At 34.5% G+C, this 16,235-nt stretch overlaps 4 protein-coding genes across 4 annotated transcripts; 1 reads left to right on the top strand and 3 right to left on the bottom strand.

Moving 5' to 3' along the window:
- Positions 1-40: 40 nt before the first annotated feature.
- On the top strand, positions 41-2,473 carry eif1ad (eukaryotic translation initiation factor 1A domain containing). The gene is made up of 5 exons (XM_077609250.1): positions 41-201; positions 498-609; positions 685-793; positions 1,691-1,799; positions 1,892-2,473. Exons 2-5 carry the CDS (start codon positions 523-525, stop codon positions 2,076-2,078), a joined length of 492 nt encoding a protein of 163 aa, XP_077465376.1. The 5' UTR covers positions 41-201; positions 498-522; the 3' UTR covers positions 2,079-2,473.
- Positions 2,474-4,086: 1,613 nt separating this feature from the next.
- On the bottom strand, positions 4,087-6,773 carry LOC144082622 (N-acetyllactosaminide beta-1,3-N-acetylglucosaminyltransferase 2-like). The gene is made up of 3 exons (XM_077609895.1): positions 6,627-6,773; positions 6,149-6,204; positions 4,087-5,443 (listed from the first exon to the last, which is right to left on the bottom strand). The coding sequence occupies exon 3, from the start codon at positions 5,437-5,439 to the stop codon at positions 4,087-4,089; it is 1,353 nt and encodes a 450-aa protein (XP_077466021.1). The 5' UTR covers positions 5,440-5,443; positions 6,149-6,204; positions 6,627-6,773.
- Positions 6,774-9,403: 2,630 nt separating this feature from the next.
- On the bottom strand, positions 9,404-14,908 carry fgl1 (fibrinogen-like 1). Its single transcript, XM_077609565.1, has 7 exons — positions 13,545-14,908; positions 13,194-13,362; positions 12,806-12,965; positions 12,629-12,729; positions 11,706-11,794; positions 11,408-11,595; positions 9,404-10,331 (listed from the first exon to the last, which is right to left on the bottom strand). The coding sequence occupies exons 1-7, from the start codon at positions 13,611-13,613 to the stop codon at positions 10,133-10,135; spliced, it is 975 nt and encodes a 324-aa protein (XP_077465691.1). The 5' UTR covers positions 13,614-14,908; the 3' UTR covers positions 9,404-10,132.
- Positions 14,909-15,058: 150 nt separating this feature from the next.
- On the bottom strand, positions 15,059-16,216 carry LOC144082717 (calmegin-like). The gene is made up of 4 exons (XM_077610037.1): positions 16,070-16,216; positions 15,879-15,998; positions 15,711-15,807; positions 15,059-15,634 (listed from the first exon to the last, which is right to left on the bottom strand). The coding sequence occupies exons 1-3, from the start codon at positions 16,127-16,129 to the stop codon at positions 15,733-15,735; spliced, it is 255 nt and encodes an 84-aa protein (XP_077466163.1). The 5' UTR covers positions 16,130-16,216; the 3' UTR covers positions 15,059-15,634; positions 15,711-15,732.
- Positions 16,217-16,235: the final 19 nt, after the last annotated feature.

Genomic DNA, 16,235 nt, shown 5'->3' with positions numbered 1-16,235 from the left:
CTCCTAAAACAATAAACGAAGAAGAATATAAAAACAACAACGAAGAAGATGTTCCAGAAGTCCAGCCGATCTAGGACAGTAGTGCATGTGGTTCGATATATGTCAAATTCCACTTTTTTCCATTATTTTTCAGTTCCAATCAGTCACTGTGGCGATTTTCACGGATACATTATCTACTGAAAGGACATCTAATTTTTCAAGGTATTTTCTGCCGTGATTCGAACACCTGAGATGCTGGTGGCTGCTTATTCAGCTAAATCCCAAATGAGAAAAAAAGGTTTCTGATACATTTTTCACCAAAGCGGGCGAAATAAAACAATATGTCCTTTTAACTTTTGTTGTAAAATGTACTTTATAAGTAATTTCCCCCTTCTTTTCTTACACTGGTGGGAAATATGGAAGGAATTACAAGTTGCTCTAATTAAAAAAAATCCGCTTTTTACCACGCCTCTACATTGAACTTTAATAACTATATAACTTTTATTTTTACTCTTCAGCTGGCTTTAAAAGTGAACATCAATAATGTCACAAGCCACTAAACGCAAACATGTCGTCAAGGAGGTTCTGGAGGACTTTGTCATTCCAAAGGAAAACCAGCAGATTGTAAAGGTTTGTCTGAAGTAGTTCATGCTCCACTATACTTGAATGAATTTCAGTCATTTTGCATTTCACATTTCTTTGTAGGTGACTGGTAGCCGTGGTAACAACCTCCATGAAACTGTCACAGCAAAGGGAGAACTATTCCTCGTGAGCATGCCCACAAAGTTCCGAAAGAACATTTGGATCAAAAGAGGTGAGCCAAAGTATTACAAGACACTTCCAGGTTTTTGCGATTTCTTGGTCAATCTTACTGTACATCGATCAAGTTTTTCCCGCTTATATTACACTGGGCTGAAGCTGAAAATCTTCTAATTTAAAACTTTGTTGCCTATAGTATTAACAATATGAAGTCGTCATCAAAGTTTTATCACCAGGAATCAAATAAATCCTCAAAATCGAATATTTTACGCCAACCTCATGTCACTTAAAGTTGACGTCTAAAGACCCCAAACAACTTCGGGTTCGACTGATGTAAAAAATAAGTAATGTAACGTTTTAATCTTATGTACTGACTTTTTCTCCCAATGTTATTTAAATCTCATAATATTAAGCGAAAAGCAATGTTGTGCTCACACATACGTCGCGAAAAGTTGATGCCCTTTGAAACCAAACAATTTACGGTTCACATAACGTTAAAAAAAAACGTAAATCTTGTAGCATTACAATTTTTTTTACACCCAATCACCTAAAATTACATAAAGAACAGGTTTTTTTCTCGCAGATTTAACGTCGACAAAAATTGAAGCCCATGAACCCAAACAACTAGTTCACGTTACATAGAAATAAGCAACAAAATGACTTTAATCTCATAATATTCCAATTTGAATCTCGTAAAAGTATAATCTACGATTTAATGTATGCCATATTTCAATTTTAATCTTATAATATCATGGAATATAACAATCTTTGACTTTTTGTAATTTCCCGTGGCACACCAGACCATCGCTCACTTTTATTTGTTGATCTAAATTATGAATACATCAATAAAATATGCAATTTTTTCACATTTAGTTTTTCATGTAATTCCAATATAAAAAAAACTTTCTGAATATTTCTTTTCTTCCTTTTTTATTTTCAACTTCACATCAAGGTGACTATGTCATTGTGGATCCAATTGAGGAAGGGGAGAAGGTGAAGGCTGAAATCAGCTCCATTCTTTACAAAGATCACATTCTGCACCTGCAGAAACATAATTTTTGGTGTGTGTAAACTCAAAGACAATATGCTCACATTACTGTTTTTTCCCCCCTCCCCTTTAGCTCAACTTATATAACAAATTGTTTCTGTCCAGGCCTGAAAGCTTCATGGCGGAAGACAAGACAAAGCAAAAGCCAAACCAAAAAAACAACGCTAAGGAGAAAGACCCAGAGGAAACCAGCGAAAGCGACTCGGATGACAACGAGGATGATTTGTTTGTCAACACCAACCGCTCAACCTACCAGTACACCGAGAGCGAGGATGAAGAAGACACAAACTGATGGCGGGAGCCCTTGAAATGTGACGATCCTCAGGTTTTTTTGTGTCCGAACCTACAGCTTCCTTTTTTTGTGTCAAATACACATGGATGGACGCCTTGATGGCTAGGCTCGATTTTTGCATGTAATTGTTGGTGCAGGGCCACCTACATTTGTAAACAATGCCTTAAAAATATTTTTTTTTGTTTATTTTATTCAAATGGCTGAGTCATCATGTGAAAACATTTCCAAACTGTTTCCGAGTGTATCAAGATCTTGTTTTGTCATTCTTAAAGAACAAAATTGTTCCTTTACTTGCATTTTACAAATTACTGTAAACTGAAATGTCATTTAATCCACAAAAATACATATGAATCATTGTAAATGTTTTAAAATAAAAAAATTCCACAGCATAAAAATCCAGTCATTCATTAATTTTCCATTCTGACTATTAATTACGGGAAGTGGACGCCCCGAATTGGTGGCCAGCCAATTGCACAAGGAGACAAATACCCATTCATACTCCTACCTAGGTGCAACCATTTACTCAAAAAAATGTGGTTTAAAAAGTCCCATTGTGTGGCGTCCAATCCTACTTGGTGAGTTTATCACTGGCAAACGTCCAATCCATTTGCAGTGGAACCAATGACGGTAGAAATGAAATAAGATATGTTCTTCCACTGGGCTAATGGATTCTTCCACCAATTAGTTTATCGTTCTCCCATTTTAAATGGATTGGACGTCTAATGCTGTTAATGGAAGCTGATAAGGTTAAAAATCTAGGTAAATCTCTGGATGCTCCCTTCACCAATTAGTTTATCACTACTATATGTCCAATCCATTTTAAGTAGGAGGTTGGGAGGGAGTGGCAGCCAATGAGGTAAAAAAAAAAGTTATTTATTTGGCTGAGATGCATCTTCCTAATAATTAGTTTATCACTTGTAGACACATTCAATCCATTTGAAGAGGGAATCTGGCAGCGAATGATTCTTGCCAACTCTCCTAATTCAAAAGGATTGGACGTTTAACATTGTAAACAGCTGCCAACCAGCGAGTGCAGCAGTGTCTGATCAAGCCATAAGAGCAATTATACTTTACACATCTGAGTAGGTGCATGCAGTAATTTAGCAGTAACATAAAATATATGTATATTTTTTCGACATTTTTTTGACATTTTTAGTCCAGATTATTCAACATCAAGTCAAATCTAATTTTTGGTTGTTTTTTGCTCATCAGAAACCCTTAGTACAGGGGTCTGAAACCTTTTTGACAGAGCAGTAAACAATTCCTATTGTCAACTCTTATTCCTGGAGAGCCAAACTCAGGATTTAAAAGTCAAAATACATAGAAATGGGTGCCTTTTTTTAATAATTTCGCCACTTTTAAAGTACAAAAATTCTCTGTTTTCTTTTAACAACACGGTTACGCTGTTGAAAAATATACAACCATATTTTTTCGCTTAACAGCCGCACCCTTAAAATTGCCTTAAAATCATTGAATTTTACACACCCTGGTTCACATTTTTCACCTCCATATTTATGGGTTTAATAGGGTACAAATATATTACTTTGAAGGGAAAATCTTAAGAAAAATCATCACATGTGGTATTTCTGAGATACTGTATTAATCAAAAGCACATTATTAGGGACAATGCCATATGGAAGTTAGTAATTCATCCAGTAAAGGTTGTTTTCTTACTGCAAAACAGAAAATAACCAACAAATAGAAAATGTTAATTTGCCGATATCTACTGTTGAAAAAGTGTACAGCAACGCTGTAACTTGTCGGTAAGCCATAGCCTTGATTCAGTCATCATTTTTTTTAGATACAAATACGGCTTAAATGCGATAAAATACAGTATATAATTAGTAACTAACCCTAGTGCTGGTGCCACAGTGCCGACGGGACATTCCTATTCGGGACTCGACTCTCTCACCACCGGTTTCCATATTTTAGCTCAGAGCCATATGCACCCATCCAAAGAGCAACATGTGGCTTCCGAGCCACATGTGGTTTCGGAGCCATAAGTTCCCTACCACTGCCTTAGTGTCTTATTCCAACACTGTTCCCATGTCTTTATCACCTTTGGCCAAAGTTCAATTATTTGCTTCGGGCTTCGTTTATGAACCAAAAAGATGGTATGGTATGCGCACGGTTTTATTTCTGCACCCTGGGGGAAGTCAAACGTGAGGAAAGCTGGATGGTGAATTAGCTTTGCGTGCAGCCGGGCCATGCACATGCCGACAAAAACGTCGTCGATGGGGAAGAGGTGGACAGTTGAAGAAATTCGATGGAGACGTTTGGCCAGCTGGCCCGAGTACAATAACCCCCCGCCACCCGCGTAGTCAGGATAGAGTCCCGTAAAGAAGGTCTCGGGCACAAAGTACTTGGAGTTATTGAGTCGGATGGGGTACGCGGCACGGATGACATACCCGACCATGAAGTCGTTTAAGTTGAGTTCCGAGTGTGGCTTAAGCAGCTGGTCGTTGAGGTAGGTGATCACGTTCGGCGTGTTGACGAAAATGTCATCGTCGCCCTTGAATACGAAGCGAGTGTTGGTGCAGGAGACTGAGAACCAATCCCAGAAGAGGACATCCTTCAGAGAGAGGTTGAAAAAAGTGTCGTCAAAGTCCCACTGTAAAATGTCGTGGTATCTACTGCTTTCCATTGCCAGCTGGGCGTTTTGGTTGTCTGACTTCTTCTGTTTGTTCTCTTTGCCGAGCAGGAACACCCGGCGGATGTGACTCCTGAGTTCCCATTTTTGAGTGCTGTTCTTCATGTGAATGGTCATCAAGCCCGCTTGGCCCCAGGTCTCTCGGATAGCCTGACGGTTTTCAAAGTTCTGCTCGCTTGACTTTATAGCGAGGAGAACCAAAGGAGCCACATTGCCTTGGGCTCCTCCTGCTCCACATGTTCTGTAAGGAGGCTGGAGAACCAAAGGGTAGTCTCTCTGTTCCATGTGGCTTTCAAAGTCCCGCAAACTCTGTGGCAGCTGCTCAAATTTTCTCTTCATGGAATCCAAGGCAGTCACCTTCAAGTAAGTACGTTTCAGCAAAGAATCCTTCGAATCCTTCTCAAAAACAACCTGCTGGGCATGGTGGGCATTCAAGATGGGGTTGAAATGGCGGTCGAGGTCCAACTGGAGATGGTTCCAAAAAGCTTCTTCGTTTTCCTTCCAGAAATTTTTCGGCAGAGGGGTATACTCTCTAAGTTTATAACTTTCCGAGGCCACAAAGTGAATACTTTCTGGTGAATACTTCCCGGTTATGATTGCTCTGTTTATGTTTGAATGCAGTATGATGAGGATGTAGGTGAACATTAGGGACATCCAGATGCATAAGCTGCACAGGCAGAAGAATGCGTGACGCCAGCTGCACCGTGCCATTACACTGTAAAAACACAAGAAACTATGTAGATTACTTCCAACAATGTATTTGTCATTAACTATAGAGGTGAGGAGGGTCTATCTATACGTTTGAATGTTGCCATACATTACATTGCCTCAACGTGGTTTAAAAAGAATGTGACAATTGACACTTCTCTCAACAAGATGGGAACAAGACAGGCAGATAGTGAGATAAGATCAAGACCAATCTATTTGAAAATTAAACTATGAGAAGAAATATATATATATATATATATATATATATATATATATATATATATATATATATATATATATATATATATATATATAAATATAATGTGACTAAAGCTAAAATTTTATATGTGGTAATAAAAATAAAAAAATAAAAATAAAAAAAAATAAAAAAAAATAAAAAATAAAAAAAAAAATATGTATATATATAATGTGACTCAAGCTAAAATGTTATATGAAGTAATAAAAATTAAAAAATTAAAATTAAAAAAAAATACAAAACAATTATATATATATATATATATATATATATATATATATATATATAAATATATATAAATATATATATATATATAAATATATATATATATATATATATATATATAAATATATATAAATATATATATATATATAAATATATATATATATATATATATATATATATATATATATATATATATATATATATTATATATAGTAATCGTCAAATTCCTACCTGGAGATTCAGAATAAGTCAAACAACTGAATAAATGTTGGAAAGGTCTGGGGTACCTGAATTAAAGAAAGAAAAAATAATAATTATATATATATATATAGAGAGAGATATAGATATAGATATTATATATATATATATATATATATATATATATATATATATATATATATATATATATATATATATATATATATATATATATATATATATATATATATATATATATATATATATATATAACCAAATCTCGAGTCCACTCTGCCAGCCAAATGGAGACTTTTTTGAGATTCAGGACTGAAAAAAGACCAAGACCCAGCAAAATGTGATCGATAGACTATACCACTAGAATTGAGTGAATATCTATCAACAATACATTTTTATCTAATATGCAATGTGCTACAAAGGAAAGCTATTCGACATATCATTTGATATCCATTTTTTACGAGGATAAACTCCAAATTCATTGTGTTCTGCTCACCTGTTTTGGTCCAAAACCTCTCCCTTTACCGAAACAAGTCCAATAAGCTGTGACTAGTGTCCCATGCTGATGTGATGTCTAAAATTATAATTCTATTTTTAATATCTGAAATGCTAAAACTCTTCCGTTTCCAAAAAAGAGACAAAGTAGTTCCAATATTATTTACCTGATGGAATGTGCAAAAGAGCTCCGCCTACTTGCCACAGCAGGTGCAAATGAAGGCAAAATATTCCTCACAGAGACAAAATAATTCCACTGCAATACTCAATGGAGCCATTGGCCACCTTTTTTGTTAGAATTCCAACACAAAAACAATTGTATTTAAAAAAGTAAATAATAATAAAAGAATCCTGCATTACAATATATTACTATACAAATGAAATACAGTATAGTAATCGTCAAATTCCTACCTGGAGATTCAGAATAAGTCAAACAACTGAATAAATGTTGGAAAGGTCTGGGGTACCTGAATTAAAGAAAGAAAAAATAATAATTATATATATATAGAGAGAGAGATAGATATAGATATAGATATAGATATAGATATAGATATAGATATAGATATAGATATAGATATAGATATAGATATAGATATAGATATAGATATAGATATAGATATAGATATAGATATAGATATAGATATAGATATAGATATAGATATAGATATAGATATAGATATAGATATAGATATAGATATAGATATAGATATAGATATAGATATAGATATAGATATAGATATAGATATAGATATAGATATAGATATAGATATAGATATAGATATAGATATAGATATAGATATAGATATAGATATAGATATAGATATAGATATAGATATAGATATAGATATAGATATAGATATAGATATAGATATAGATATAGATATAGATATAGATATAGATATAGATATAGATATAGATATAGATATAGATATAGATATAGATATAGATATAGATATAGATATAGATATAGATATAGATATAGATATAGATATAGATATAGATATAGATATAGATATAGATATAGATATAGATATAGATATAGATATAGATATAGATATAGATATAGATATAGATATAGATATAGATATATAGATAGAAACATAAAATTCAAACAAATAAATGAATGTTGCAATAAATACATATTGAATCAAAAAGTGAATAGGAAATAACGGTTTACATTTTAATGACACATTTAAGGATTTATTCGGTTGCGTATATAATCATTTTATTTTGGTACTTCTGGTTCTCCATGCTCACAACGAAACTCCTAATCTGGTTCTACCGGAAATGCAATGTGCGGAACCAGTTTTGGTCATTACGGTTCGGGGATTTCAACACATAGTAGACACAATCTAACTCTGTTCCAACAGTTCTTTTTTTATTGTTTCCGCAATACAGTGGTACCTCGAGATATGATCTTAATTTGTTCCGGAACTGAGCTCATATGTCGATTTACTCGTAACTCAAATGAACGTTTCCCATAGAAATGAACTAAAAACAAATTAATTTGTTCCAACCCTCTGAAAAAACACCCAAAACAGGATATTGGATTGGAAAAACATTTTTATTTGTTCTAATTTGCCATCTATTAACAAAGTAACAAATAACTAGTGGTTTAATAGTACTAAAATGTGTTTATCACTACGAAAATTAGACGGATTTCGCGGAGGGGAGAGAGTGAGGGAAAGAGAGGAGGGGGTCTTTTTGCACGGCAACGTACTCGTAACATAACTTAAACAGATTCAAATAAATTTAATCTAACTTTACACTAAACTAGTTTTACATTTTTATACATTTCTTCTCTCAGGTTGGCTCTATTTGCCCCGCCTCCACCCTGACTTATAGATGCAACCATTCGAGGGTTGTTTGCTTTTGTATTCCCTTCAAAATATTCTGAAAATGCTGCAGAACATGTAAAATCCTCACAGGAAGATCCAGATCTGGGACAAACCCTTGATCTCAGAGCTGTCAGGCCGACACGCTAACTAACCCAAGGGTGTCAGACTCGGGTTGGTTCGCGAGCCGCTTTAACGTCAACTTGATTTCACGTGGGCGGGACAATTTTAGATATAATATTTGGATTATTTTTTATAAATTGATTAAAAGAACTGGATTAAAACCCCTGAATATTCAGTTTTTTATAGATCTAAAACTATATTTATTTTAGCTTTTTTTTTAATATATTTTTAGATTTTACAAAATGATTTTTGAACTAAAAACACAGAATTTTTTTTTAAAAAAAATTACAATTATTGATTTAAAAGGGGGAAAATCAGGAAATGTAATATACATCTATACTCTTCATTTTAATTTGATCCTAAAACAGAAAGTCGGCACTCATGATTTACTTTCCCGGGCCACACAAAATGATGCGGCGGGCCATATTTGGCCCCCGGGCTGCCACTTCGACACATGTGGGCTAACCACTCGACTCGAAGTTGACATATCTCAAATTCTTAACTTCACCTTGTTATTGTGACTATTCCTCACGAAAACATTTTTTAAGTTAATATTGCCAACTTGACTAAATGAGTTTTTGAGCCATTATTAGTATTTTTTTAGTAAACTGAACTTTAAATGTTAAATTGCGTGAACTTATCGTAGCTTGCCTCCTGAGGCATGAAAAATGTTTGTTTGTTTTTTTAAAGTGTCAGCAATGGGGAATGCAATAATTCAGGGTGTTTATCTCATTTGACCGCGGGCCCCACTGCATTTGGGTTGGTCCCCCTTTGTTCAGGTTGAAAAGGTGGAAAAGCAGCACAAAGAAGAAAGTCAAGTGTATTATTTTATTGTAGCATTGTATTTTATTGCTTAATCCTGCTGTAATGTGCTGTATACATGAAAGAGCATATTGATTTATTTGAAAAAAGTTATATCCTCCATATGTTATATATGTTTGTTGTTTATTGTCTTGAAGTTATAAAAATGTGTAAGCTCATCTTGCATAGGAGGAAAGCTTGAACATATGAGTCCACTTTTAAGAGAATTCATTCATTTTCTGTGCCGCATATCCTTACAAAGGTTTTTTTGTAAAAATATTCCAGCCAACAATGAGCACTCTATATATAACCACTCTTCCACCAGGATTCCACTTTTAGATTTTTGGGGTGATTTAAGTGTGGTAATTGGAAATGTTTGTGCATATTGCCACTGTATTAAAAAATTAAGAAGGAATCCAAATATGCAGGTGCCTTTGTATGATCTAACTTGTTTTTTTTTTAAATTCAACTATGTTGCTTTGACACGTGCACGAATTTAAGACTGGAACGCAGTGTGCTGGCAGTGAACGCCACATATTTTACATTTTTAGCAGTCACATAAAGTTGACTAAGAACCGCTAACAATGCAAAAATGCATGAGAGAAGCTAGCAAATAGCATTACTCTCAATGGGCTTTAAAAGATAAATGTCATATTTATCTCTTACAGGCTTACATTCTAATAACTGTTGCAGTATCAGGTTTCATTATTTCTCGACACCGCTGAGGTTTTATCCATCCAAGTTGGACTTAAGATGCAGTATCTCTGCGAACAACATTGGGGTCATCCCAAGGGTCAATTTTGAAGTCATCAGGTCGAATTTTCATAATGCTGGTTTTCAGGGAATACCACCATCCTCTCCAGGTGTACCAAACAACACCATCATCTGTCATTGCACCGTAGTGCCCATTTGAGTAGTACCTGCCGTTGAGATGAGCTGAGTGGCACCTGGGTATCAACAGATTAAAAATAAAGGTCAAAAGTCAAAGGGGTTTTATATTAAACTAGCCTAGCAGAATAATTGAATCCAATCATAATACATTCAAATGAATTCAGTATGTTCCAAAAGCCTTTAGGATGCTTTTATTTGGAAAGCAACATTGAACTGAGCAAATATGCCGTCCACAGCTGCCGATATCTGCTATATGACAACACAAATATACAGTCATACCTCTACTTACGAATGCCTCTAGGTACGAAATTTTCAGGTTACGAAATTTTTATATGCAAATGAGTGACTCGAGATACGAAAAAGATCCAAGTTATGAAATCCACCAAAAAGTAAATGCATTTCCTTATCCATTATTTATTTTGAAATGTTTGTCTCGTTTTTGTGTGTTTCCTTACATCTTTCATACAAAATTGGGACACTTTGACCAATTTTAAAGGGTTTAGTTAGTAGTTGTGTGAGGATCGTGGAACAAATGAGAGAATTTACGTATAAAGTACCGTGACCGGACGTTTGGTCGCCGGACGTTTGGTCGCCCGTACCCAAACGTGCGGCGACCAAACAAGGTAAAACAACACGGTCTGCGCATCAATCAAAGCTAACAATGGCCCTGAGCAGTTTCACTGAGCCAACGTGTGAGTGTATAAGAGTTTGTATGTACATGAGTTGTCCCCTTAGGAAGGGACTTCAGTCAGGGTCTTAACAAGTTCTTCAACAAAACACAATAAAAAAACACAATAGTACGGGAAATTTGGAGCTTTTCTTTAGCCTAATAATTAATAGGGCATTAAGTATGACAAAATAATAATTCGCAGTTTGTAGTATTTAGGGAATTTGAGCAACAATTTTAAATGGTAATTATCAATAACCTTCCAGGCGACCAAACGTCCGGCGACCAAAAGTCCGGCAACCAAAAGTCCGGCGACCAAACGTCCGACTACCATAAAGTACAGCTCTACTTACAAAATTTTCAAGTTACAAATTAAGTTCTCGAACCAATTCATTTCGTAAGTAGAGGTACAACTGTACTTTATGCAGGTATAAAATACTTTGAGGTACTAATTGATTAGCCTACTTGTTGAACCACCAGCCACCTTTATCTTCCTGTGCACAATTGCCTTCGTAGTTGTCATTGTCCTTATCGTAGGTGCTAAATGGTATGCTCTGATGACTGGCCCAATCTGACACACCAGTCTGGAAAATTCCAGAGAGAGAATCTCCTGCTGTTCCAGTATATGCACCGAAAGTCAATCTATAGTGATCCTGCAAGGAGGAGAATCAGGGTTGATGGGGGAAATAATGCATCTGCAAAATTGTACCAGATTAACAGTAACAAACTAATCCTAATCTAATATAGTAATAAAATACAATACCTTTTCATCTGCAACTTTAAAGTTTCTGTAGTCAGCATAGCGTTGGTTACCATCAAAGTCTTCCAGATAAATCCTTAGTGTGTAATTGGCTGGAACAAGTAGTGCATGAAGAAAATCCACATTTCGTCAATTACTCAGATAAAATTCAAAAAGGTGGATAAGTAGGTAAATTGATATATAGATGGATGGGAACCATAAATGAAATATTTAGTTGGATTTTCAGAGTTGAGTTTTTACTTATTCTTAAAGGGGATTTTGTTCAAAATACACAAAAGATCAGGTATTACATCACACATCACATCCACAAATGGTGGAAAATAATCCTGCCACTCCACCTCCCTACATATGAGAATATTGCGTTTGTTAGTAAGGTTATGTTTTACAATGTTTAAGAACAAAAGAAACACAAAAAAATAGAATTCAATATAAAAAATGATTTTAAATAACACTAGTATATTCATAAAGAAATGTTTAATTTACAGTAAATTCGTTGTAAGTGAGGTTGCCACAATCTTATATAAAAACAATTATGAAAAATGTAATTAAATTATTGAGGGTTGCACGGTAGAAAGTTGTTAGCATGTGAATTTAACCGTAGAGTTTTGTAGATTTAAAAAAAAAATGAAAATCATGGTGGACAAGTACCAATAGTGACACTTTTCACGATGTGTTCACATTTATTATATTTTTGCTGATAGGTCGTAACAATACGCTGAAAACCCAAGTTCTTTTATTATATTTTCATTCCTGGATGATAGTCCACGAGTCTCTTTTTCTGTGGTAAATTTGACAAAAAGTGGGCTCAACATTGCTCTTTATTGTCATGGGGAGATACCAGTCTTTAATGAACCCTTTTTCTATTGCGCATTGCATTGCTACTGAAAAATAACGCACTTCAATTAAAAATATGAAAAAATACTAACCTTGTGCGGTGATAGAATGCAGGTTTTCATTCCCAAGCCACAATTCTCCAAGATCTACATCGACCATGTTTCCAAATCCATTTTTATAATCCACCCATGATCTAGATGAACATTTAGATCATAATTTATCCTAGTTTGAATTGCTGTAACTTCATCAATGAGGCAAAACAGACAGACCTGTTAAAATTTTCGGCTCCATCGATCCTTCTTTGCATAACAGTCCAACCCCCTCCTTCACTCATATCACAGTAGACTTTAATTGGATTCATAGAAAATTGAGGTTGGATGTTAAAATAACCACTGGCTTTAGAGCCAGAAATGTAGAGTTGGGAACAGTCTGTAAATAATAAGATAGAAAATACTAATACATTAAAAAAAAGAGAGACATAGTTTACATATTCATTGAATAATAACAATAACATCAGACTATTTGAGAAAATCTCAAACAATAAGGCAGGCTGATTTGCCTTTTAATAATGTTTTTTTATTCATCCAGTCAACTATAGTATAATAAATGAATAACTGTTGTTTTTTTGTTTTTTTTAATGTAGCTTTGCCACCTGACCTTTGTTGTTTGTTTTGAGGGTCTGGTTGACTTTAGTATTTTCCTCATTTTTAGCTTGGTTAAAATTTCGTAGTCTTTGTAGAAGGAGGTGTTGCTTGTGAAATTGACTTTTTAGAAGCTTTTCTTGTTCCTTCAGCCTTGCCAATTCCTCGTCACATTGGTCTGATGCCTGTGCAAATATTTAAACATAGCTGAAAATATTACAATAATGAAAAAACTTTTTTGCATTAATATGTTTCAACATGGACAGATGCACTAAATCAAAGAAAACTGATCGAAATGCTTCCACTTATAATGCAACAAACTCACACTTAAGGTATATAAAGTGAATATATATCAAGCAAAACTTACACAAATAGAATGACAGCAAAGTTGAAAGAGCATCAAATGAATACCAAGCCGTCGGAATAGTACAACCATCTTCTTCTGTGTTGTGAATAAAAGATGAAATCCCAAAAGTGCCCCGACCGATCTCAATTCTCATTTTTTTTGGTTTCCTAGCTCTTCCCAAAACTTTGAACATAACAAAGCTGAAGCCAAGACACTGACAAAATAACTGATTATCTGCAGTGATAAAACTTTAAAAGTATGCGTGAAATATCAACAACAGATGTACTATGTACACGTGTTAATCGTTGTAGAGACTCTTGACAATATATTATTTTTGAAAAACTTCATAATAGAAAAAAAGAGACAAAATCAGTTGTTGTTGTTGTTGTTTTTTTAAAGATGGGGGCTTTTGTGTTAGTGAAACATGCTTAATTATTTACAGGACACTCATTTAACGAATTGGTTTAGTTAAATACCACTATGAAATTAAAAAAAATATATATATATACATATCTACTTCGGAGTCTTATTTTTAATAATTTAATTGAACTGAATGCTTTTAATGTCATTAAACAAGTATATAATAAGATTTTAAATCCACAAAGTGCACAAAAACAACAACAAACCTACAGACAAATACATCATCAATAAATATGTAATACATGATAAATCATCAACAAACAAGTAGTAAATAAATAAGCATGAATAATGTAAATATGTAAATAATGTAAAATAAATATAAAATAATGAACAAAAATAGTCACTTGGCCTATCTAGAGTTAAAAACAACAACAGCAGCAATCCAAAATAAGCACTTAAACAGGTAAAAAAGAAATGAATCAAAATCTCAGCTTGGTGTTATCAAACAAAAAATATATTAATATTAAATTGAAGTGACTTCATTAGAAACAGTTGCAAAAGTTTGGTGCAATGTTTCAAGCAGGAAAAGTGGATAAGATATTTCGCAACACCTTGAAAAAAGAAAAATACCAAAAAAATGGTAAAAACACCTTTCCTAACTTGTTTCCAAAAATATGTACTATAATTTTAGGTTTGAAACTGTTCATAACACAATGATTTAACGGAGCTTGTTCTTTAGTGATTCAACACTTAAATATCAAAATAAATAATAGCGCCAAGGTGTGTATACCCATGAGACTTCAAACAAAGAGGCATATACGCATTTGAACAAATGTATTGGAAAGATGGAAGACATTTCAGAAATACTGCATTTATTGTTATAGTACTAGTTCAGAGTGTAACCTTTTGACATGTCAGAGACTATTAGTGAAGTAAAGTATGTACGTAATCCCTCGATGTACACCAGACGTAAACGAAAAACCGCAAAGTAGGATCAGCCCTATTTATAAAAAAAAAAAAAATATATATATATATATATATATATATATATATATATATATATATATATATATATATATATATATATATTTTAACTTCAGTGCTGAGTCCCAGTAGCAAGCGGACGACATGGGATTGGCTTCCGCTTGCGAATTTCAGCATGGATTTTGCCATTTTTATGAAGTTACAAAAAAAATTCCCCCCCCCCCCCAAAAAAAACGCAATGTAGTGAAGCCGCGATACTTGAAGCCGTGATAATCGAGGGATTACTGTAAATCACATGTCTCAAACCGATTCCGCCGACGGCCGCAGAGGGTCCTGGTCTTTGTTCCAACCGATCCAGTGCCGACATTTTAACCAATCAGGTGTGTTCTAAAATAAGTAGCACCTGACTTTAATTAACTGATTACACTTGCAAAAGGTATCCTCTTGTTGAGTTGGAATGAAAACCTGCACCCACTGCAGCCCTTTGAGGACCGGTTTGACACCACTGCTGTAAATAGATCAACATGGACAGATGCACTCAAAAATGAAGTAAAGCCTACAATTAAAATCCTATTATAAAAGAACGTGACAGCAGTGGTAAAAAAAAAGGTCTTCAATGTTTGTTGATACAGCTTCTTTCATCACTTTTTGGAGGAGGATGCTTAAGAACAGTGATTAACAGATGTGTCAAATCATTGTATCTTAGTGACAGTTACTCAGGTAACTTCGAGTGTCTCTTCATTTTGTTGACCCGTTGCCAGCTTCTCCTAATAAATGAGAAGAATGCATTCTTCATTACACTTCAAAAACCAACCACTTCACATTGAATACCATTACCACTACCATAGATTGCTGGTTTCTCCCGTCATATCTCAGGGTCATCAGGTTGTAAATCATCAGACTTCTTATAGTAATATTCCTGATCAGGGGGTCCAAACCTCTAAAATCAAACAGGCATAAAAATGATATACTTCTAAACCAAAGGGGTCAAAGATAAACAGCTCAATGCACCTTGTCAGGCCACATAAAGCTAATGAAAAGAATGATGGGGAGTCCGACAGCAAAAACATAGACGCCCCAGAGCCAGGGACGCTGTTGCGTGGCCAAGAAGAGACTTTCTATAAGGCTGATCTGCAACAACCGTGAATACAGGACATGTAAACACACCCACACGCAAAGAGTAAGGCGATACTAAGGTTTACCTGATTTGCTGAAGACACCGGTAACACACTCGCTACTATCAATACAATGCAAAGCTCCATCTGTGGTACGCAGACAGACGATTTGTCGTCTCTACCTTTTTATTTCCTCGTACTGCCTTTTCGCAGAACACGTTCAGCCACTTCCTGGTTTCTTCCGTAAACGTAG

Source organism: Stigmatopora argus, chromosome 9, assembly GCF_051989625.1.
Source record: "Stigmatopora argus isolate UIUO_Sarg chromosome 9, RoL_Sarg_1.0, whole genome shotgun sequence".
NCBI lineage: Eukaryota > Metazoa > Chordata > Actinopteri > Syngnathiformes > Syngnathidae > Stigmatopora > Stigmatopora argus.
Note: the sequence above shows the minus strand (reverse complement) of the source record. Positions and strands in the feature narration are given on the sequence as shown.